Source organism: Ovis aries, chromosome 2, assembly GCF_016772045.2.
Source record: "Ovis aries strain OAR_USU_Benz2616 breed Rambouillet chromosome 2, ARS-UI_Ramb_v3.0, whole genome shotgun sequence".
In the NCBI taxonomy this organism is placed as follows: Eukaryota; Metazoa; Chordata; class Mammalia; order Artiodactyla; family Bovidae; genus Ovis; species Ovis aries.
Genome location: NC_056055.1, coordinates 240,567,906 through 240,586,654, shown reverse-complemented (window position 1 = coordinate 240,586,654; position 18,749 = coordinate 240,567,906). Strand labels below are relative to the sequence as shown.

Here is an 18,749-nt window from a genome sequence, read left to right as displayed (position 1 = left end):
GAGGGCATCTTAGCTCCTGATTAGCTTTTGTTCCAGATAAAGAAAGATAAACTGACCTTTTCTTAGAAACTAGAGCCTTTCTGAGCAAGAAGTGTCCAGTTGGCAGAAGTCTGTTAGGCAGGTTCTTTCCAGTCATGCATCAGAGCTAAAATTATTTCATAAACAGTGGGCCTTCTCCAACTGAGCCAAAGTGAATCTTGACTGCAGACACAGCTGGGCGCTTTGTAGGTGCTTTCAGGTGCCTATAGGTTAACATTAAGTCCCACTGGGCCTGCTTGTCTTCCAGCTTCAGAATGGAGCCGTCTGCCACCATCCTGCTGGTTTTTCTCCTTCATTGCCCACGTTAGACCCAGCACAATGGATGAGCATCTTGAGCAGTAATGAACACCTTCTGAAGGAAAAGGAGCTCCTTATTGACAAGTAAGGGGGCAAGGGGCCATAGGGCCCCCACTGATGACATCTCCCCAAGGGTAGTGCATCCTCCTCTGTTTAGACCCCTGCTTTGCCTCATAATAAGTAGCCTAGTCCTGTGTGTGAATAATGTGATAGGTTTGTTGCATATCTCTGCAGGGGCTGTGGGGAATACCTAGAGGAGACCCAGGCAGCTGGGTCTTTGCAGCTGATCTTTCTTCATTTTCCCTCAGTCAGTTTTCTCATTTGCATTTCTTCCTTCAGCACTACCCAAGAATCCAAAGTCTTTGTTTACAAAGTGTGGTTTTTACCTATTTAAGGAAAGTTGGGGATCATATTACAAGTGGGTTTGTGTCAGGACCCTGGGCCTCATTCTGTTCTGACTTTCGCAGGCAGAGGAAACATATCTCTCAGCTGGAACAGAAGGTGCGAGAGAGTGAACTGCAAGTCCACAGTGCTCTTTTAGGCCGTCCTGCCCCCTTTGGGGATGTCTGCTTGTTGAGGCTGCAGGTAAGCCTTGGCAGCCAGGATGGCACTCTGCTTGTCATAACTCAGTTGGCACTGGTAGGTATCCAGGAGACAGAAAATGGACCAAGTGAAGTAAGGTATTCTTGCCCTCAGAAAGTAAACATTCTAATTATAAAGCATTTCCTGTTCTGCTCTTGAGGGGGCAGAAAAGGCCTGAGGATGGAATCAAGTGGAAGTCCAGGTGCCTTGATATCAGGACATACTTGGGAGAAAAGGAAGGCAGAGCAAGGTTCATGGTAAGGTCCTAGAATTGAGTGATGTTCTGAGAAGTCTTCATCTACCGGCCCTGGCCAAATGAAGAGAGAAGCAGAGGCAGCACAGAGATGCAGAGCCATTCCCATTGTCATTCTTCCATGTCTAGGAGCAACTGAGGGAAAACTATGCTTCACTCAGGTCAGTAGCTCTGAAAGATGTTGGCCAAGCTTCTTCTGCAATTTGGGCTTTTGAGTGATGAGTATTAGACAGACTATAGTACTGTACTGGCTTTGCCACCTAGTGGGCTTCTTAAGATAATGTTCCATCTGGGAGAATCAGAATGTTAGTGTGAGAATGGCCATTACATAAAATATATCTCAGTCTTCTCATTTACTGATGAGAAAATTGAGGCCCAAGAAGGAGGAAGAATTTACCTTAAGTCATGTAGAGAATAAGTGGAGGAGAACCAGGCCTTGAGCCCAGGTCTGCTGATATATTGTCCTGTATTCCTTTGTTACATGACTGGTCCTTGAATATTGCTTTTAAGCCAGTGGTTCTGAAATTGGAGTGTGCATCTGAATCACCTAGAAGGCTTGTTAAAACACAGAATATTAAGATCCGTCCCCAGAATTTCTGATTCACTGGGTCTGGGAGTTGGACTTAAGAATTTGCATTTCTAACAAGTTCCCAGGTAATGCTGAAGCTGTTAGTCCTGAAAGTGAAAGTCGCTCAGTTGTCTCCAACTCTGTGACTCCATGGACTATACAGTCCATGAAGTTCCCCAGGCCAGAATACTGGAGTAAGTAGCCTTTCCCTTCTCCAGGGGATCTTCCCAGCCCAGGGATTGAACCCAGGTCTCCCACAATGCAGGTGGATTCTTTACCAACTGAACTATCAAGGAAGCCCCTGTTAGTCCTAGGACCACACTCTGAGAAGCACTGCTTGCAGAAAGTCTTAGAGAAAATTGATATTCGACCACAAAGTATGCTAGGTATAAGTAAAGTACATGGGATTCTCAGGGTAAGGAACAGTTACATATTGCAAATCTTTCTGCAGGAATTGCAGCGAGAGAACACTTTCTTACGTGCACAGTTTGCACAGAAGACAGAAGCCTTGAGCAAAGAAAAGATCGAGCTTGAAAAGAAACTCTCTGCTTCAGAAGTTGAAGTCCAGCTCATCAGAGAGTCACTCAGAGTGGCACTGCAGAAGCATTCGGAGGAAGGGAAGAAACAGGAAGAAAGGGTGAGCTAAGGAGCTGATAGCTTTCTAATTCACAAAAGAATTGGCAGTCAGCCCTTTCCTGCCAAACTATTCTTGGAACCTGGAGAAGACAATTGGGTGAAACACCCTACGTTGACTTCTCATGCAGGACTGGCTTGTTTGAAATGGAACCCTTCATATCTGCTTCATCTCTACAAAACTATCACAGACAGTGTATAATCTCTCACTGTCCCAGGTTGTGATGGGGAACCAGCTGGCCTAGGTGAAAAACCAGTCTAACCAGTCATACCAAATGGTACTGTTGCAAGATGTACCTGTGGTACATCATTCAGCGTGATTTCTTCTCACTTCTACCTAAAAAGTAGGTGACGAATCCCACATATGCAGCTATTTGGGGAGTTTTTACATTTTTGCCAGTGCTCTTAGAATCGCCTCAGGTTGAGATTGATTTTCATAGAAGAGCTAAATCTTCTGGTTCTGTTCACGGGTTGCTCTAATATAGATATTCTTGGGGGACCAGTTTAATAATGTTTAGCTCTGGACCACTTGCATCAAAGTCAGCTAGAGAAATGCTTCTTAAACTTTAATGTGTTTAAGAATAATTTGGAGATCTTGATGAAAATACAGATCCAGATTCAGTAGTTTTGGAAGGGGAGGCAGCCCTGGGATTTTGCATTTCTGACAATCTTACCAGGTGATATTGGTGCCATTAGTACAGCATGGACTTAAAGGCTTGTTCGAAAAAAAAAGAAAAAAAAACTTTTAATCAAAATACATGTGGCTAAGTTAGATAACCAACATGTTATCAAATATCAACATCAATATCAATATCAGCCCCACTCTACAGAATTAGCTGTCCTCAACTCTTTTCTTACTCCTGACATATTCGTCTGTATTTCTGAATAGTATTCTCTTACTTAATGCATTTTTTTGCTGGTTTTGTTTCATGAATGCAGTATCTTTTCTCTGATGATATTGATTATGTCTTTTGGGATATCTGCATCTGCTATAGTGTTTCTTTCAGGTCTTATTTTGTTTTTGTGTCTTTCACGTTAGAGGATTGATGATCCTTGAATGAAAGAGTGCTCATATTTAAGAATATAGTATTTTTAAATTGCATGGAAGCTCTGGGTTCATGGAAGTTGCCTGGTGGGCTTCCCTATTGGATGATCAAACTTAGTCTTCCCTTTTCACTTGGGAACCCTTAAATGTCAATATCTGATGTCTCATCTCACTTTCTCTAGAAAAGAGTCTTCAGCCTGCTGCCTGGTGGGGAGGCTGGGGACAGGAATGCTTTTGGCCTTTGGGTTCTCAACACTGAGAAGGAAATTAGATTTAAAGTCTCATAGTTCTACACATAGATTGTTATTTATGCTTATTTTCAACCCAGTGCTTCATTCTCTGTCTCTCTCTGCCATGACTGATACCCCTGAGCTGGGCTCTCTCTGATTTGATTTCTCCACAAAGAATAAATCTCCAGTCTCCTTTTGGGAAAACCCAGGGTGAGAATGATATCCCGCTAGCCTGAATATAGACTTCCAGTGAATTCCCCTATTTTCCAGGTTTATGGCTGATACCTCCCTGCCTCAGGTATCTCATGTTTAAAGTAGAGGGATTCTACTGGAGGGGAGGGGACAAAAAATAAAATAAAATAAAGTAGAGGGATTCTTGTGGGTTGTGAAGGGCACATTGTCTTCCAAGTAGTCTGTGACTCCTACTGCAAATTATAACTCCTCTGCTCCAAATCGTCTGTCCCTCCCATTCCTTTCATGTTCTGGAAGCATCTTGAACCGTCTTATATACTTTTTTATCTGTCTTTGCGGGGCTGTGCTGCATCTCTGTTGCTGCGTGGGCTTTTTTCTAGTTGAGTGAGCAGGAGCTATACTCTAGCTGTAGTGTGACTTCTCATTGTCTTCTCTTGTTACAAAGCACAGCCTCCAGAGCATGCAGGCTTCCATAGTTGTGGCTCTGCGACTCTAGAGCATGGGTTCAATAGTTGTGGCTATGGGGCTTAGTTGCTCCACAGCACGTGGAATCTTTCAGACCAGGGATCAAACCCGAGTCTCTTCCATTGGCAGGCAGATTCTTTGCCACTGAACCGTCATGGAAGACCCTATCTTGTATACTTTTGTCTCCTCTGTTGCCTTTTAAAAATTGGTATATTATTTTATGCCTGTCATTCTAGAAATATTTTGGAAGGGAGAAAAAATAAACTCTGACTGGCCTACCATTTCTTTAATTAAGAGTTGGCCATCAGCATTTTCAATAAGCTTCCCCCGTGATTCTGATGCATATTAAGATGACAGAATCTGGAGAATGACATGGAGCTTGAACGGTACAGATTGTACCTGGGGTAAAGCTTGTAACTGATTTTCAGGGATCCTTCTTAGTACTGTGTTGTCTTTGGATCAAATTAGGCCTGAGCCTCTTTGGCATCAATAAATCTGCCTTTTTCCCTGCTTTATCTCCAGCTTCCTTTTTCATAAGCCAAAGAAAAAGCCGTAATAGTAAGAAAAGTTTCCATTCAACAAATCTTAATTTATTTCCTGCTTAGTGCCAAGCATTGTGCTGTGTTGGGGATTTGATAAAAGCAAAATGGACACAGCCCCTCCTCTCAAGGAGTTTCATTAGCCCTTCCAGATGATTGCTTAGCTTTATATCATATGAAGTGTTTAGAGAAGAATGCATTACCTGTCTCATCAGAATAGACCAGGTGGGCTGTATTTATACTACCTATACGGTTATATATACTTTTGCAGTTAAGTTCTGATGCAAACCACTCCGAGTTAGCATCAGACCCCACAAGTTTAAAGGACACAGTCCCCCAAAAGACTATGCTTATTTATTATTTCAGATGCCAACTGCAGGCTTGGGGTTCCTTAGATTGCCTATATTTCTGACCAACTGGCTATAAATCCAGGGATTCCCATGACACCTTCAGGTTCAGTAATTTCACAGATTACAATTTTGTTATACAAATCATGATAAGCCAAGAGACAAATAGAACGAGGTCTGGGAAAGTCCTAAAAGCAGGGCTTCCATACCTTTTCCCTCTTGGAATTAGAACCTGTCATCCTCCCAGCACATGCATGTGTTCATCAACCAGGAAGTTCCATTGAGCTTTGGTGTCTAGAGTTTTTAATTGGGATTTTATCATGTAGGCATGATTGAACTCAAATCTCCTGTCTTTGTCCCCTTTTCGCAGGAAGTTGGGTTCAACTCCATTGGTTTTTGTACTGATCAGTTCCTGTTCTGAGTCATCTAATTAGCATATATGCATTTATGGTGTGCTCTGGTCCATTGAGCAATATTGCATAGGAACCTGGAATGTTAGGTACATGAATCAAGGCAAACTGGAAGTGGTCAAACAGGAGATGGCAAGAGTGAACGTTGACGTTTTAGGAATCAGCAAACTAAAATGGACTGGAATGGGTGAATTTAACTCAGATGACCATTATATCTACTACTGCGGGCAGGAATCCTTTAGAAGAAATGGAGTAGCCATCATGGTCATCAGAAGAGTCCAAAATGCAGTACTTGGATGCAATCTCAAAAACGACAGAATGATCTCTGTTCGTTTCCAAGGCAAACCATTCAATATCATGGTAATCCAAGCCTATGCCCTGACCAGTAACACTGAAGAGGCTGAAGTTGAACGGTTCTATGAAGACCTACAAGACCTTTTCGAACTAACACCCAAAAAAGATGTCCTTTTCATTATAGGGGACTGGAATGCAAAAGTAGGAAGTCAAGAAACACCTGGAGAACAGGCAAATTTGGCCTTGGAGTACAGAATGAAGCAGGGCAAAGGCTAATAGAGTTTTGTCAAGAGAACGCACTGGTCATAGCAAACACCCCTCTTCCAACAACACAAAAGAAGACTCTACATATGGACATCACCAGATGGCCAACACCAAAATCAGACTGATTATATTCTTTGCAGCCAAAGATGGAGAAGCTCTATTCAGTCAGCAAAAACAAGACCGGGAGCAGATTGTGGCTCAGATCATGAACTTCTTATTGCCAAATTCAGACTTAAATTGAAGAAAGTGGGGAAAACCACCAAACCATTCAGGTATGACCTAAATCAAATCCCTTATGATAAAAGCAAAATCCCTTTGATAAAAGCAAAATGGACACAGCCCCTCCTCTCAAGGAGTTTACAGTCTCATTAGCCCTTATGATAAAAGGGTAATGATTATACAGTGGAAGTGAGAAATAGATTTAAGGTACTAGATCTGATAGACAGAGTGCCTGATGGAGGTTCGTGACATTGTACAGGAGACAGGGATCAAGACCATCCCCATGGAAAAGAAATGCAAAAAAGCAAAATGGCTGTCTGAGGAGGCTTTACAAATAGCTGTGAAAAGAAGAGAAGCAAAAGCAAAGGAGAAAAGGAAATATATACCCATTTGAAAGCAGAGTTCCAAAGAATAGCAAGGAGAGATAAAGCCTTCCTCAGCAATCAGTGCAAAGAAATAGAAGAAACCAACAGAATGGGAAAGACTAAAGATCTCTTCAAGAAAATTAGAGATACCAAGGGAACATTTCATGCAAAGATAGGCTTGATAAAGGACAGAAATGGTATGGATCTAACAGAAGCAGAAGATACTAAGAAGAGGTGTCAAGAATACACAGAAGAACTATACAAAAAGATCTTCACAACCCAGATAATGACAATAGTGTGATCACTCACCTAGAGACAGACATCCTGGAATTGTGAAGTCATGTGGGCCTTAGAAAGCATCACTACGAACAAAGCTAGTGGAAGTGATGGGATTCCAGTTGAGCTATTTCAAATCCTAAAAGATGATGCTGTGAAAGTGCTGCACTCAATATGCCAGCAAATTTGGAAAACTCAGCAGTGGCCACGGGACTGGAAAAGGTCAGTTTCCATTCCAGTCCCAAAGAAAGGCAATGCCAAAGAATGTTCATACTACCGCATAATTGCACTCATCTTACACGCTAGTAAAGTAATGCTCAAAATTCTCCAAGCCAGGCTTCAGCAATATGTGAACCATGAACTTCCAAATGTTCAAGCTGGTTTTAGAAAAGGCAGAGGAACCAGAGATCAAATTGCCAACATCCGCTGGATCATCGAAAAATCGAGAGTTCCAGGAAAACATCTATTTCTGCTTTATTGACTATGCCAAAGCCTTTGACTGTGTGGATCACAATCAACTGTGGAAAATTCTGAAAGAGATGGGAATACCAGAACACCTGACCTGCCTCTTCAGAAACCTGTATGCAGGTCAGGAAGCAACAATTAGAACTGGACATGGAACAACAGACTGGTTCCAAATAGGAAAAGGAGTATGTCAAGGCTGTATATTGTCCCCCTGCTTATTTAACTTCTATGCAAAGTACATCATGAGAAACGCAGGGCTGGAGGAAGCACAAGCTGGAATCAAGATTGCCAGGAGTAATACCAATAACCTCAGATATGCAGATGACACCACCCTCATGGCAGAAAGCAAAGAACTAAAGAGTCTCTTAATGAAAGTGAAAGAGAAGAGAAAAAGTTGTCTTAAAGCTCAACATTCAGAAAACTAAGATAATGACATCCAGTCGTATCACTTCGTGGCAAGTAGATGGTGAAACAGTGGAAACAGTGGCTGACTTTATTTTTTGGGCTCCAAAATCACTGCAGATGGTGATTGCAGCCATGAAATTAAAAGATGCTTACTCCTTGGGAGGAAAGTTATGACCAACCTAGACGGCATATTGAAAAGCAGACATTACTTTGCCAACAAAGGTCCGTCTAGTCAAGGCTATGGTTTTTCCAGTGGTCATGTATGGATGTGAGAGCTGGACTATAAAAAAGGCTGAGCACAGAAGTGATGCTTTCGAACTATGGTATTGGAGACTCTTGAGAGTCCCTTGGACTGCAAGGAGATCCAACCAGTCCATCCTAAAGGAGATCAGTCCTGGGTGTTCATTGGAAGGACTGATGTTGAAGCTGAAGGTCCAGTCCTTTGGCCACCTGATGTGAAGAGCTGACTCATTTGAAAAGACCCTGTTGCTGGGAAAGATTGAGGGCAGGAGGTGAAGGGGACGACAGAGGATGAGATGGTTGGATGGCATCACCAACTCAATGGACATGAGTTTGGGTGAACTCTGGGAGTTGCTGATCGACAGGGAGACCTGGCATGCTGCGTTTCACGGGGTCGCAAAGAGTCGGACGCTTAGTCATGTCCGACTCTTTGCGACTGAACTGAACTGGTCCACTGTGAATAACAAACAACACATTTATTATTTGGGATATTCTAAGAATTTAGAAGTTACCTCGAGGAACTTGACCAAAGACCAGAGAAATTCTTTTATTATACAGTAGAGCTACCAGGTTTTGAAAACTGCCCAAGAATCCCCTCTTCCTTGCCCTTGAATGGAAAGTTCTGGTGTGAAAACTCTGCATTTTATGTCCTAATCTCCAATGACAAAATTTGTTCAACTTCCTGCCTTCATGGTAATAGAAAACAGTTATAGTCCTAAGGTCAAAGACAGTGTTCACTTCAAAAAAATAGTTAACATTCAAGATGGTAGAGGGGTGAGTGGAGAAGGATTGTTAACATTTCTTTCCAATAGGTCAAGGGTCGTGATAAACATATTAATAATTTGAAAAAGAAATGTCAGAAGGAATCCGAGCAGAACCGGGAGAAGCAGCAGCGTATTGAGACCTTGGAGCGCTACCTGGCTGACCTGCCCACTCTGGAAGACCATCAGAAACAGAGCCAGCAGGTAGCAGCAATGACCAAGCATACCTGGGGCAAGTTGGGGGTGGTGGTGGGGGGCTTTCTCAACCTCTGCTGCATGCAGTGACCTTGTGGTCTCCTGAAAGGAAAGTCCCAACGGAGTCATGTCCAGACTCACATCACAACTGAATTGCCAAGTTTTTGAAATATACCCAAAGTCTTCCCTGCTTGTTGACCTAAGCATGGAATCCTGTCTCTCAGCTTAAGGATTCTGAGTTGAAGAGCACAGAGCTGCAGGAGAGAGTGACTGAGCTGGAGAGTTTGCTGGAGGAGACCCAGGCAGCCTGCAGAGAAAAGGAGGTTCAACTGGAAAGCCTGAGACAGAGAGAAGCTGACTTCTCCTCCACCCGACATAGGTAAATATCCCTGCTGCTGCTGCTGCAAAGTCAGTTCAGTCGTGTCCAACTCTGTGTGACCCCATAGATGGCAGCCCACCAGGCTCCCGCGTCCCTGGGATTCTCCAGGCAAGAACACTGGAGTGGGTTGCCGTGTCCTTCTCCAATGCATGAAAGTGAAAAGTGAAAATGAAGTCGCTCAGTTGTGTCCGACTCTTCGCGACCCCCTTTACTGCAGCCTACCAGGCTCCTCCACCCATGGGATTTTCCAGGCAAGAGTACTGGAGTGGGTTGTCATTGTCCTCTCCAAATATCCCTGAGAGGTTTAGAAAGAAGCAGAGAGCTAGGTTCTGGTCCTGGCTACCCTACTCACTGCTTGTTTAACTTTGGGCTACTCACTTTACTTCTCTGAGCTTTGTTTTCTTTGGGTTGTAAGTAATAGGAAAACTGTTTATGAGCAGGGACTGTGTCTTTGAGATGTAATGTGAGTGGTATAGTGGTGCAGTGGGGTTTTCCACTGTTCTTTGGAAAGATCCAGCCCAGTGCCCAGCATCACAATAGTATTGGGCAATAATTCTTGAAAAGGTATGTGTTGAATGAATGGGAGCGCTTTATAAACTGGAACGTGAGTATCTGTATTTGCAGAAGTAGATCCTGGTGCTGATGACTGAGGGTTATCCACATGGTGAATCTTGTGAAGGCTACCAGGAGCATCTCCTTAGCCCTAGGGATTGTTCTCAATTGCCACAGTAGGCTCTGAGAACAAAATAAGATGCTATAATGTACTCTCAGGATGTCTTGGGAACTTCTTCTGTATTAATAGCAGTTTCTGAAAAAATGTCGTGGCTGTGTTTCAACAGCCCCTTGGACCAAATCCAATTTTTAATGGGATGGATTGGATTTCTCATCCCACATTCAACCACAGTAACTCTGTTGTTTATCTCAGCATATGGCCCATGATGAAAGTGATTGTGGTTTGGGCACAAAGTTGGATCTTTCCAAGACTGGGTGTGCAAAGAAAAAAGGACTTTTGGGGTTTTTTTTTGTATTTTCTAAAATTTCTCTATCCTATATGTGTGACTTTTGTAATTTAAATACATGTGATGAATGTTTACTTTTAAATATCAAAACAAAGAATAAAAAAGCCTTGGCTAGGTAAAGAATTGCTGGCACATTGTATAGATGCTGACCTCTAGGGAAGGGAACTAACATAGACTGAGCAAGCAGCTTCTGTGTGGCATTCCCTACTTTAAACAGACCTAAGCAATTATCCCCAGCTATGGCTTGGAAGGGCCTACTTGTCTTGCCCAGTAAATAGCAGTGTCAGGTATCAAAGCCACATCTCTCTGATTTAGAGTTCTTGAAGAGGCTACTGTCTTTCAGCCTGCAAGATAAGCAGTGTGTGGAAGATGCCAGTGGAGAAGGTCCAGCTCAACAAGGACAAGGTCCCCAAGTGGAAATGGATTCTTGGCAGAAGGAATGTGATTCCCTTCGAAAGGTGACTAAGGGCGTCCAGGCCGTAAGGGGGTAGGCTTAGAGGAAGCAGAAGATTGGGTTTTGGTAGGGAACCATGAATTTCTGGCCCCAAGCCCCCTAGGATCTGTTACCCAGAGTTTTGATTCTCTTTTCCTAGAAGCCATCCCTGCATAATAGATTCACATTTTAGATAGCCATCCTTAGTACTGGCAAGCAAAGTTAGGGAAGGGCATGCCTCTGAATATCCAAATTTAGATGTACCAAAATGGTGCACTGAAGCTTGGTGTACTTCCTTCATGGCTCAGGCCCTCTACAAAGCCTCTTGCATTGAGCAGAGTTTTAGCCAGTGAGGTGGCCCTAATTCAGCATAGAAGAAGGAGCCCAGGACCTACCAGAGAGACTTGTTTGAAGGTCAGCAAATAAGACCCAGAAACGATTCAAAGAGTACCTGGGGTCTCATAGGACAGGACACTGGACCTGTTTAAGTTCCCTTCTTAAACAGTGGGACCAAAGCTATAAGTGAAAAACTGTCACAGCCCTGAACAGGATTGGCTTCATTAAACTGAATTTTCAGTTGTGTCCTTTACCAAAGAACCAGAAGGTACACTGGCTTATATGAAGTTGATTCTCCTGGCCGACAGTCATCAGGGTGAAGGTGTCCCTCCACCTGACTTCCTCATAGGTCTTCCGCATTGCGTTCATCTTTGTTTAAACCTCTGTGCCTGGAGCACAGGACTGTGAAGCTAAGTAGCCAGGATAGGGAGTCCGGTTTATATTTCTTGTTTTCACTCTGTTCTCACTATTAATTGGCTGTAGATAATAGTTGAGGTAATAGTCAAACTGCAGATCTTAGTGTAGCCTCTTGCCTTCTGGCCCCACTATTAGCATGTGCTTGCAATCGTCCTTGATAACTTTGCCTTTCAGATTGTGGAGAGGCAACAGCAGAAGATTGATCAGTTGCACTCACAAGTACAGGTGAGCTGGAATCCTTGGGACATGATGGGCAGGACTTGATGGAATTTCTAGAATTCAGCCAACCCTATTCTTTGCCCTGCGATTTGCTCGCTGTTAAGAGTACCAGCCTAGGGCTTCTTAGGTGGTGCTAGTGGTAAGGAACCTGCCTGCCAGTGCAGGAGATGTAAGAGACACAGGTTTGATCCCTGGGTGAGGAAGATCCCCTGGAGGAGGGCGTGGCAGCACACTCTAGTCTTCTTGTCTGAAGAATCACATGGACAGAGGAGCCTGGCAGGTGGTCCACAGAATTGCAAAGAGTCAGACACAGTTGAAGTGACTTAGCATGCATCCAGGGGTACAAGCATGAGACCAAATCAGTGCTTGTGGCCTACAGTCTTGTTGGGAAGTAGTTTCATTCGGCACAGTGCAGTGAGAGCATCCATATTACCCTAGGGGAGCATAAAAGAATCATTGAAAGTAGCGGAGATCAAGGAAGGGTTTCTGGAGACCATGAGGCTTGAAGAAGGAGGAGGAGTTAGCCAGGCAATGAGGAAGCTAGCATAGGATGATATTGAAATTCTGATAGAAGGAACAGCGTGGGTAGGAACACGAAGGCATGTGGTAGCAGGGCTCATGCATGGAGCTGCAGGTCGTTTGCTGGTGTTGAGTAAGGTGGCAGATGGAGAAGTGGGCTATGGGACGGCTTGGACTGTCCAGTGAAGTTAGCTTTTATTCTTTAGGTAGGTGATGGGAATCTACTGTAGCATTTCCTTGGGGTGTGATATAGTCAGGTTTGCAGCTCAGACTTGAGTGTGGAAGAAGATTGGCAGTTGGAGAGAAGCAAGGCTGGAGGGTAGGTCTGTTACAGAAATTAAAGACAATTCCTGGTTTCTATTTTGGGCCAGAGTGGGAGTGTCCTTAATTGGGTTCTCCAAGAAATTCTAGGTACAGGTTCTCTTTGGATTCTAAAAGAGGTTTTCACACCAAAACAGGTGAAATGCACTTCCACCAAGGAACAGCTGAAAGCTCAGTCCTACCATTGCCATCATGTGGGTCTGTTTAGTTCACAGATTTCAAGTCCTCTAAAGAGATAGTCAAGCCTAGTGAATGTTTACATCCATTTATTTTATTACTGTTATTATTTTGGATCTCACTGTGCAGCTTGCAGGATCTTAATTCTGTGTTGGAGATTGAACGTGGGCCCTTGGCAGTGAAAGCAGGATGTCCTAACCACTGGACAGTCAGGGAATTCCCTACATCCATTTAAAATCCCAAGATTTTAGTAGTTTTTAATGGATCTCAAAGTATGTTTCCTGGAACTCTTGACAACATTTTATTTATTTATTTTTAAAATATCTTATTTATTTTTGGCTGCGCTAGGTCTTGGTTGCTTTGAGAGGGCCTTCCCTAGCCGGAGCAACTGGTTGCTGCAGCGTGCAGGCTTCTCATTGCAGCGGCCCCTCTTGGTGCAGAGCACAGGCTCTAGGGTGCGCGGGCTTCAGCAGTTGTGGCGCAGGGGCTTGCTCACCTGCCCCAGGGCATGTGGGATCTTCCTGGACCAGGGATTGAACCGGTGTCCCCTGCATTGCAAGGTGTATTCTTAACCACTGGACTACCAGGGAAGCCCTCCACAACATTTTAAATGTATATTTACCCATGATGACTTCTAAGACAAATTAAAATGTCAGGTGAATTTGGTGGAATTAGGTGGATTCAAAATGGTCACTTTGGGTCTTTTGTGGTGGTGAGATGTTCTCCTTGGCTATTTAATTTTTTATTAAAACAAATTGGAAAAGCTCTGAAATATTATTTATACTTTATTTGTCCAAATCAGTTTCAAAACCAGAGGGAAATTAGAATGAACAGAATGAGAGGCACAAGATAACAAGTCTGTACCTCCCTCTCCTGACCCTGACCACCCCTAAACACATACACACACATACACATAACTACATTAGGTGACAGAGTACCCTCTGCTGCTGCTGCTGCTAAGTCGCTTCAGTTGTGTCCTCTTTCTCATCTCTGTCAAAAGCATTTAATATACAGTGCTTCCCTGGTGGCTCAGTGGTAAAGAATCCGCCTGCCAGTGCGGGAGACGCAGGTTCGTTCCCTGGTTTGGGAATATCCCCTGGAGAAGGAAATGGCAACCCACTCCAAAAATCTCATGGACAGAGGCGCCTGGCAGACTGCAGTCCATGGGCTGGCAAAAGAGTGGGACACATCTTGGTGACTAAACAACTAAACAACAACAGTTGTCAAGGGCATTTGGCTGTGAGTTCCTCAAAGACAGGAATGTCTGGTATTGTTTTCTGTGTCCCTAGTGCCTGTCAGTAGTGAGTGCTCGATCAATAATTGAACTCAACTGAAATGACATTCCTTGCCCTCGAGAAAGTTATGGTCTAATAGAGAGAGGAATCAAGCGCACAGCCAACAAATGTACTCATAAGCCATGAGTATTAGTTGCAGGGCAAGGTTGGGATTAATTGAATCTGATTTGCAGATGAAGGAAGGTTGAGGTGGGAAGTTTCCCAGGTGACTGGCAGAGCAGAGGGGCATTCTGGGCAAAAGCAAAGAAAAGTGAGCAACAGTATTGGTGCTGGAAGCCAGTCAGTCAGTCTGTGTGACTAGAGTGGAGGCGATGTGGAGGGTAAAGAGAGGTAAAGATAGAGAAGTAGGTAAAGGCCAGGCTGACCTGTTAATAGAATGCTCTTCTGAGGAGCCTGACCTCGGTTGATACATGGTCAGAGGCTTGAGAAGGGTTTTGATGGGAAGTCACAGATCAGGGTTGTTCTAAAATAATCTCTTAGCAGCAGGGTAGGGCTTTACTATTGTGTAGTCCAGACCAGAGGCAATGTGGTCTGACCCAGACTTGTTACCTCTGATGTGTTCTCCCACCCTCCTTGTCATGGGATTCAGAGCCTAGAGCAGGAAGTGGCTCAAGAAGAAGGAACAAGCCAGGCCCTGAAAGAGGAGGCCCAAAGGAGGGAGACAGCCCTGCAGCAGCTGCGCACAGCTGTGAAAGAGGTGAGCAGCACCAGCTAGGCCTCTTGGCATTGTCTTTACAAACCTAATTTCTCTGTGTACTCTACCCATTCCCACTCCCACAAGACCCCCCCACATTTTGAGAGGTCTCTTACTAAGCTTTTTTGGAGGAGTAAGAAGGAACATTGCATCATCCTTTATATTAAAGGTCCTAAGCCTACCTTTGGCTGTAATTATCCAGTAATGCTTTTTGGATATAGAAAATCATTCTCTCTTATTTTGTCTTCTTGCAGCCACAGGTTTGTGGGGTTGGGGATGAAGGGTTCAAGAAGACTGAAGGTTTGGTGATCCTCCTGGAGTAAACAGAGCTGTCAGCAGGGGGCGGTCAAGGTCACTGGCCAAGTGCATAGGAAGGAGTCTCCAAGAGCGAAGATGGTCATATGGCCCAGTGTGGCTGAAGGGCTGGGACTAGTGGAGGAACTCTGTTTCTTGTCTTTAAAACAGAATAGTGGTAGGAAGGGAAGGAGAGTGTGTTAAAGCTGTTGTGGGAAAGGGAGAGAAAGAGACACAGATACACGTGAATGAGCTGGTCTTTGTAGTAAAGCCTGACTCCACTGAGGTGAAAGACTGAAAAGGCAGGGCACTCTTCAGCACTGTGTCCTCCAGGTCAGCAGCTTCTTTAGCCCCTAGCCTTCACCTGCCCAGTGGCCACTAGCTGTCACATTGTCTTTCTTGCCCACTTTATTCCTCTGACACACACTGATCAAGCTGGCTGGTGGCCACTTTTGTCAGGGTGGCAGGGAGAGATTGAAACCAGTGTCTCCTCAGATTTCACAGTTCACGTTAAGCCTTCTCTAATAGCCTGGCTAACAGAGTTGGCTGAGGGACTGGCTTCAGATAGAGTTCCGAGGAGCGGGAGTATCTTCTCTAGTTCCTGAGCAGAAACCTGGAGGCTGCTGACTCAGTCTGCTGGGGTGCAGTTTCCTCTCCAGTGCTGCGGTCCTCTGGGCCCAACCTACCTGCAGGAGAAACAGCCTGATACTGATGGGGAGGGGGCAATGCAAAGCCTGTTGGTAGGAGTGGGGAGGGGGGAACATTGCCTTTGTCTCATAGCTTCCCCTTGACACACCATACACGTATAGCCACATTCGTGTGCAGTTACTCTGCTTCTCCCTAGGCCTGAGTTAACATGCTCACCTGTCTATCTGCTCAGCTTTCAGTGCAGAACCAGGACCTCATTGAGAAGAATCTGACGCTCCAAGAACACCTGCGACAGGCCCAATCAGGGTCCCCATCTTCATCAGACACAGCTCAGCTGGCATTTGAGCTGCACCAGGAATTGGCCAGTTGTCTTCAAGATCTGCAGGCTGTCTGTAGCATTGTGACCCAGAGGGCCCAGGGCCATGACCCCAATCTCTCCCTGCTCCTGGGCATTCACTGTGAGTCCTTAGACCAGTCGGGGACCTAGGAGAGAGTGGCTTTCATTCTCCTCTCACCCCTATCTACCTTTCTCAGTTAGATGTTAAGTAAATCTGTTTTGGAAGCAGGCATCCTTATGGGTACCTGGGTGTAGGACAAACAAAAAAAAGTGGCCCTTAGGCAGCAAGACTTTTAGCCCATTATCCCTAGCTGTTTTGTAAAAAGTGCCTGCCATGTTCCAAGACCACAGGCCTTAGGGCCTTAGGACTGCCTGTCCACACTGCCCCCTCCACATGAAAGTGTCTTCTGATTTACTTATTAATATTCTGTCAAAATGTTCTTCTCCTCCCCAGCTGCACAGCACCCAGGGACTCAACTAGATTTTCAGAAACCAGATGTGATCAGGAGAAAACTGGAAGAGGTTCAGCAGCTACGCCGTGACATCGAGGACTTAAGGACCACCATGTCAGATAGATATGCCCAGGACATGGGAGAAAACTGTGTCACACAATGAGGAATGCTGGGGGTGGACGAGCTGTGTTCCCCCAGGGAGAGTCTGGTCTGCTGAGAGCACCGTCCAGCAGGTCCTGCCCTGACAATCTCTTGCCTCCTATCTGCTGCTATTCCCAGAGAGAAGGGGCGGGAGGGAGGAGGTGTGAGCCTGCATATAGGGCCAAGGGCCGATGAGAGAATTTTGTTTGTCTTGCCCAACTCTGGCTTTGCCTTGTTGGGTTGCATTTATCCTGTCATCCTGATTCACTCTTTTAGGGTGAGTTACTAATTAACTTGCAGGTAAATCCTCACAGACTATTCCCAGTAACAAGCTGATGTCAAAGGCAAACAGGCTGCTTAACTCCCTTCTGCATCCTTTGGGATGGATCCACATTCATTCCCACTCTGTACCTTGGTCGTGCTGATGCCCAAAGTTCCTTAGAAGGGCCAGGAAAGGCTGAGTACCAGTAACAGTAGCCATTTGAGAATCCTCCAGCCCTCTGTGCCAGCCTTCTTGGGACCTGAGCTGGCTCTGGACTTTCCTAGGCCCAGGCCCACTCCTCCTTCCTCAGGGCTCTTGTTCTCACTGATGCCTCAGGGTGATCTGCTCATTAGCAAAGTATTTGCTAGGATTAGGGGCCTGGGAATTATACCCAGGGCTCCTTTATCTGTGCTATCATGCCTATTTACAGGAGACCCACTCAAGCTGCCCCGTGCCCTTGGGGCTCTGATCATGTAGTTAGCACAGCCCCTTTGTCCTTTGTTCTCAGGCTGGCCAGGTAGCCCCTTCTTGGGCTTTGAGTGCAGACTCTTTTCTATGGTTCTGGGTTGATACCACAAGGCACTGTCAAGCTGCTCACTCCCTTCCCCCAAGGCTGGGGTCAGTGCCTGGCCTTCTGATTTGTGCCTCTCTCGTGTTTGGGCATGGGGATCCTTTCCCTTTCCTGCTCTGGGCTCCTTGAGAGTTGAGAGTAGCCAGTACAGGTCAGCTTCAAGGTATAGCGTTTGTGTTTTTAGTTGTTTCTCTGGGGCCTTCAGAGCTCTGCTTTCTGGTTTCTTTTGCCTCTTTGTTGAGAGAGCATCTTGTAGTCCTTTGTGTCTGGTCCTTGGCCAGCTCAAGGTTTCCTCTGGATCTGGAGCCAGGGCTGTGAGGGGGGAGTCCTGAGCAGTGCAGGAGTCCAGAGCCAGCCACTGGGAGGTGGTTGCTAAGCTTTGGGCTAGCAGGGCAGCATCCTGGACCTCACTCCCAGGCCTGAATGAGACTCCTTCTTAAGTGCTTTTACAAGTTGGTGTTTTATTTATGGAGTGACTTAAGCCTCCATTCAAAGCATCCCCACCCAGCTGTCCCCTCAGTCTCTGGGCTCCTGCCTGCTAAAAGCAGAGCTGCCCGGTTGGTCTCCACCCTGAATTGGGAGCCCAGCCACCATGCTCACGGGTATTTTTCCTCATAAAGTTTATAAGCAGTTATTTATATGAATCCTTGTTATGTCAACTAGTTTGTATTGCCTATTTTGTTTACGAAATAAAAATTTAACAGACTCCTCAGTTTTCCATTGCCTTCCATCACCATCATCTCATACTCCACCCCTCATTTTGGCTTGTTGGGGCCAAAGCCTGGGTGTTTAGCCAAGTTCTCCAAATAGCAGGAAAGAGGGAACTTTGGCAGGTCCAGCCTCATGTTTGTATCTCTACCACTTCTGCTCCTCTGTCTGTGGAGACAGATAAGATCTCTTCCCACAGCACTTTGTATTGTGTGATGCTGCCCTGAGTCATAGAGCAAGTTTGTCGGAGTTTCAGTAATCCTGACAAGGAAGTCTGCTGCCTGTGCATTGCTGCAGGGAAGTGGCTTCCCCAGAGCAAGGCAGGGCACTGTTTGCCTCCAGGAGCTAGGCTTGTCTTCCTGGGTTATTCTTTGGGCCCTGGACCTGGGGAGACTTCTGAGGAGGGTCAGGTCCCACTCCACACAGATAGCTGAGTCTCCAAA

The 18,749-nt window shown here is 45.2% G+C and overlaps 1 protein-coding gene across 2 annotated transcripts in view; it reads left to right on the top strand.

The window, feature by feature from the left end:
• CEP85 (centrosomal protein 85) overlaps positions 1 to 18,304 on the top strand; it is a 42,980-nt gene extending 24,676 nt beyond the window's left edge. For both annotated transcript variants that reach the window (XM_004005096.5, XM_042244512.2), the window contains exons 5-14: positions 287 to 420; positions 804 to 921; positions 2,191 to 2,376; positions 8,941 to 9,093; positions 9,309 to 9,463; positions 10,826 to 10,940; positions 11,843 to 11,893; positions 14,789 to 14,896; positions 16,068 to 16,293; positions 16,627 to 18,304. In XM_004005096.5, the coding sequence (XP_004005145.3) occupies positions 287 to 420; positions 804 to 921; positions 2,191 to 2,376; positions 8,941 to 9,093; positions 9,309 to 9,463; positions 10,826 to 10,940; positions 11,843 to 11,893; positions 14,789 to 14,896; positions 16,068 to 16,293; positions 16,627 to 16,787 (1,407 nt within the window). In that variant the 3' untranslated portion in view covers positions 16,788 to 18,304. The remainder of the gene's footprint in view (positions 1 to 286; positions 421 to 803; positions 922 to 2,190; positions 2,377 to 8,940; positions 9,094 to 9,308; positions 9,464 to 10,825; positions 10,941 to 11,842; positions 11,894 to 14,788; positions 14,897 to 16,067; positions 16,294 to 16,626) is intronic.
• Positions 18,305 to 18,749: the final 445 nt, after the last annotated feature.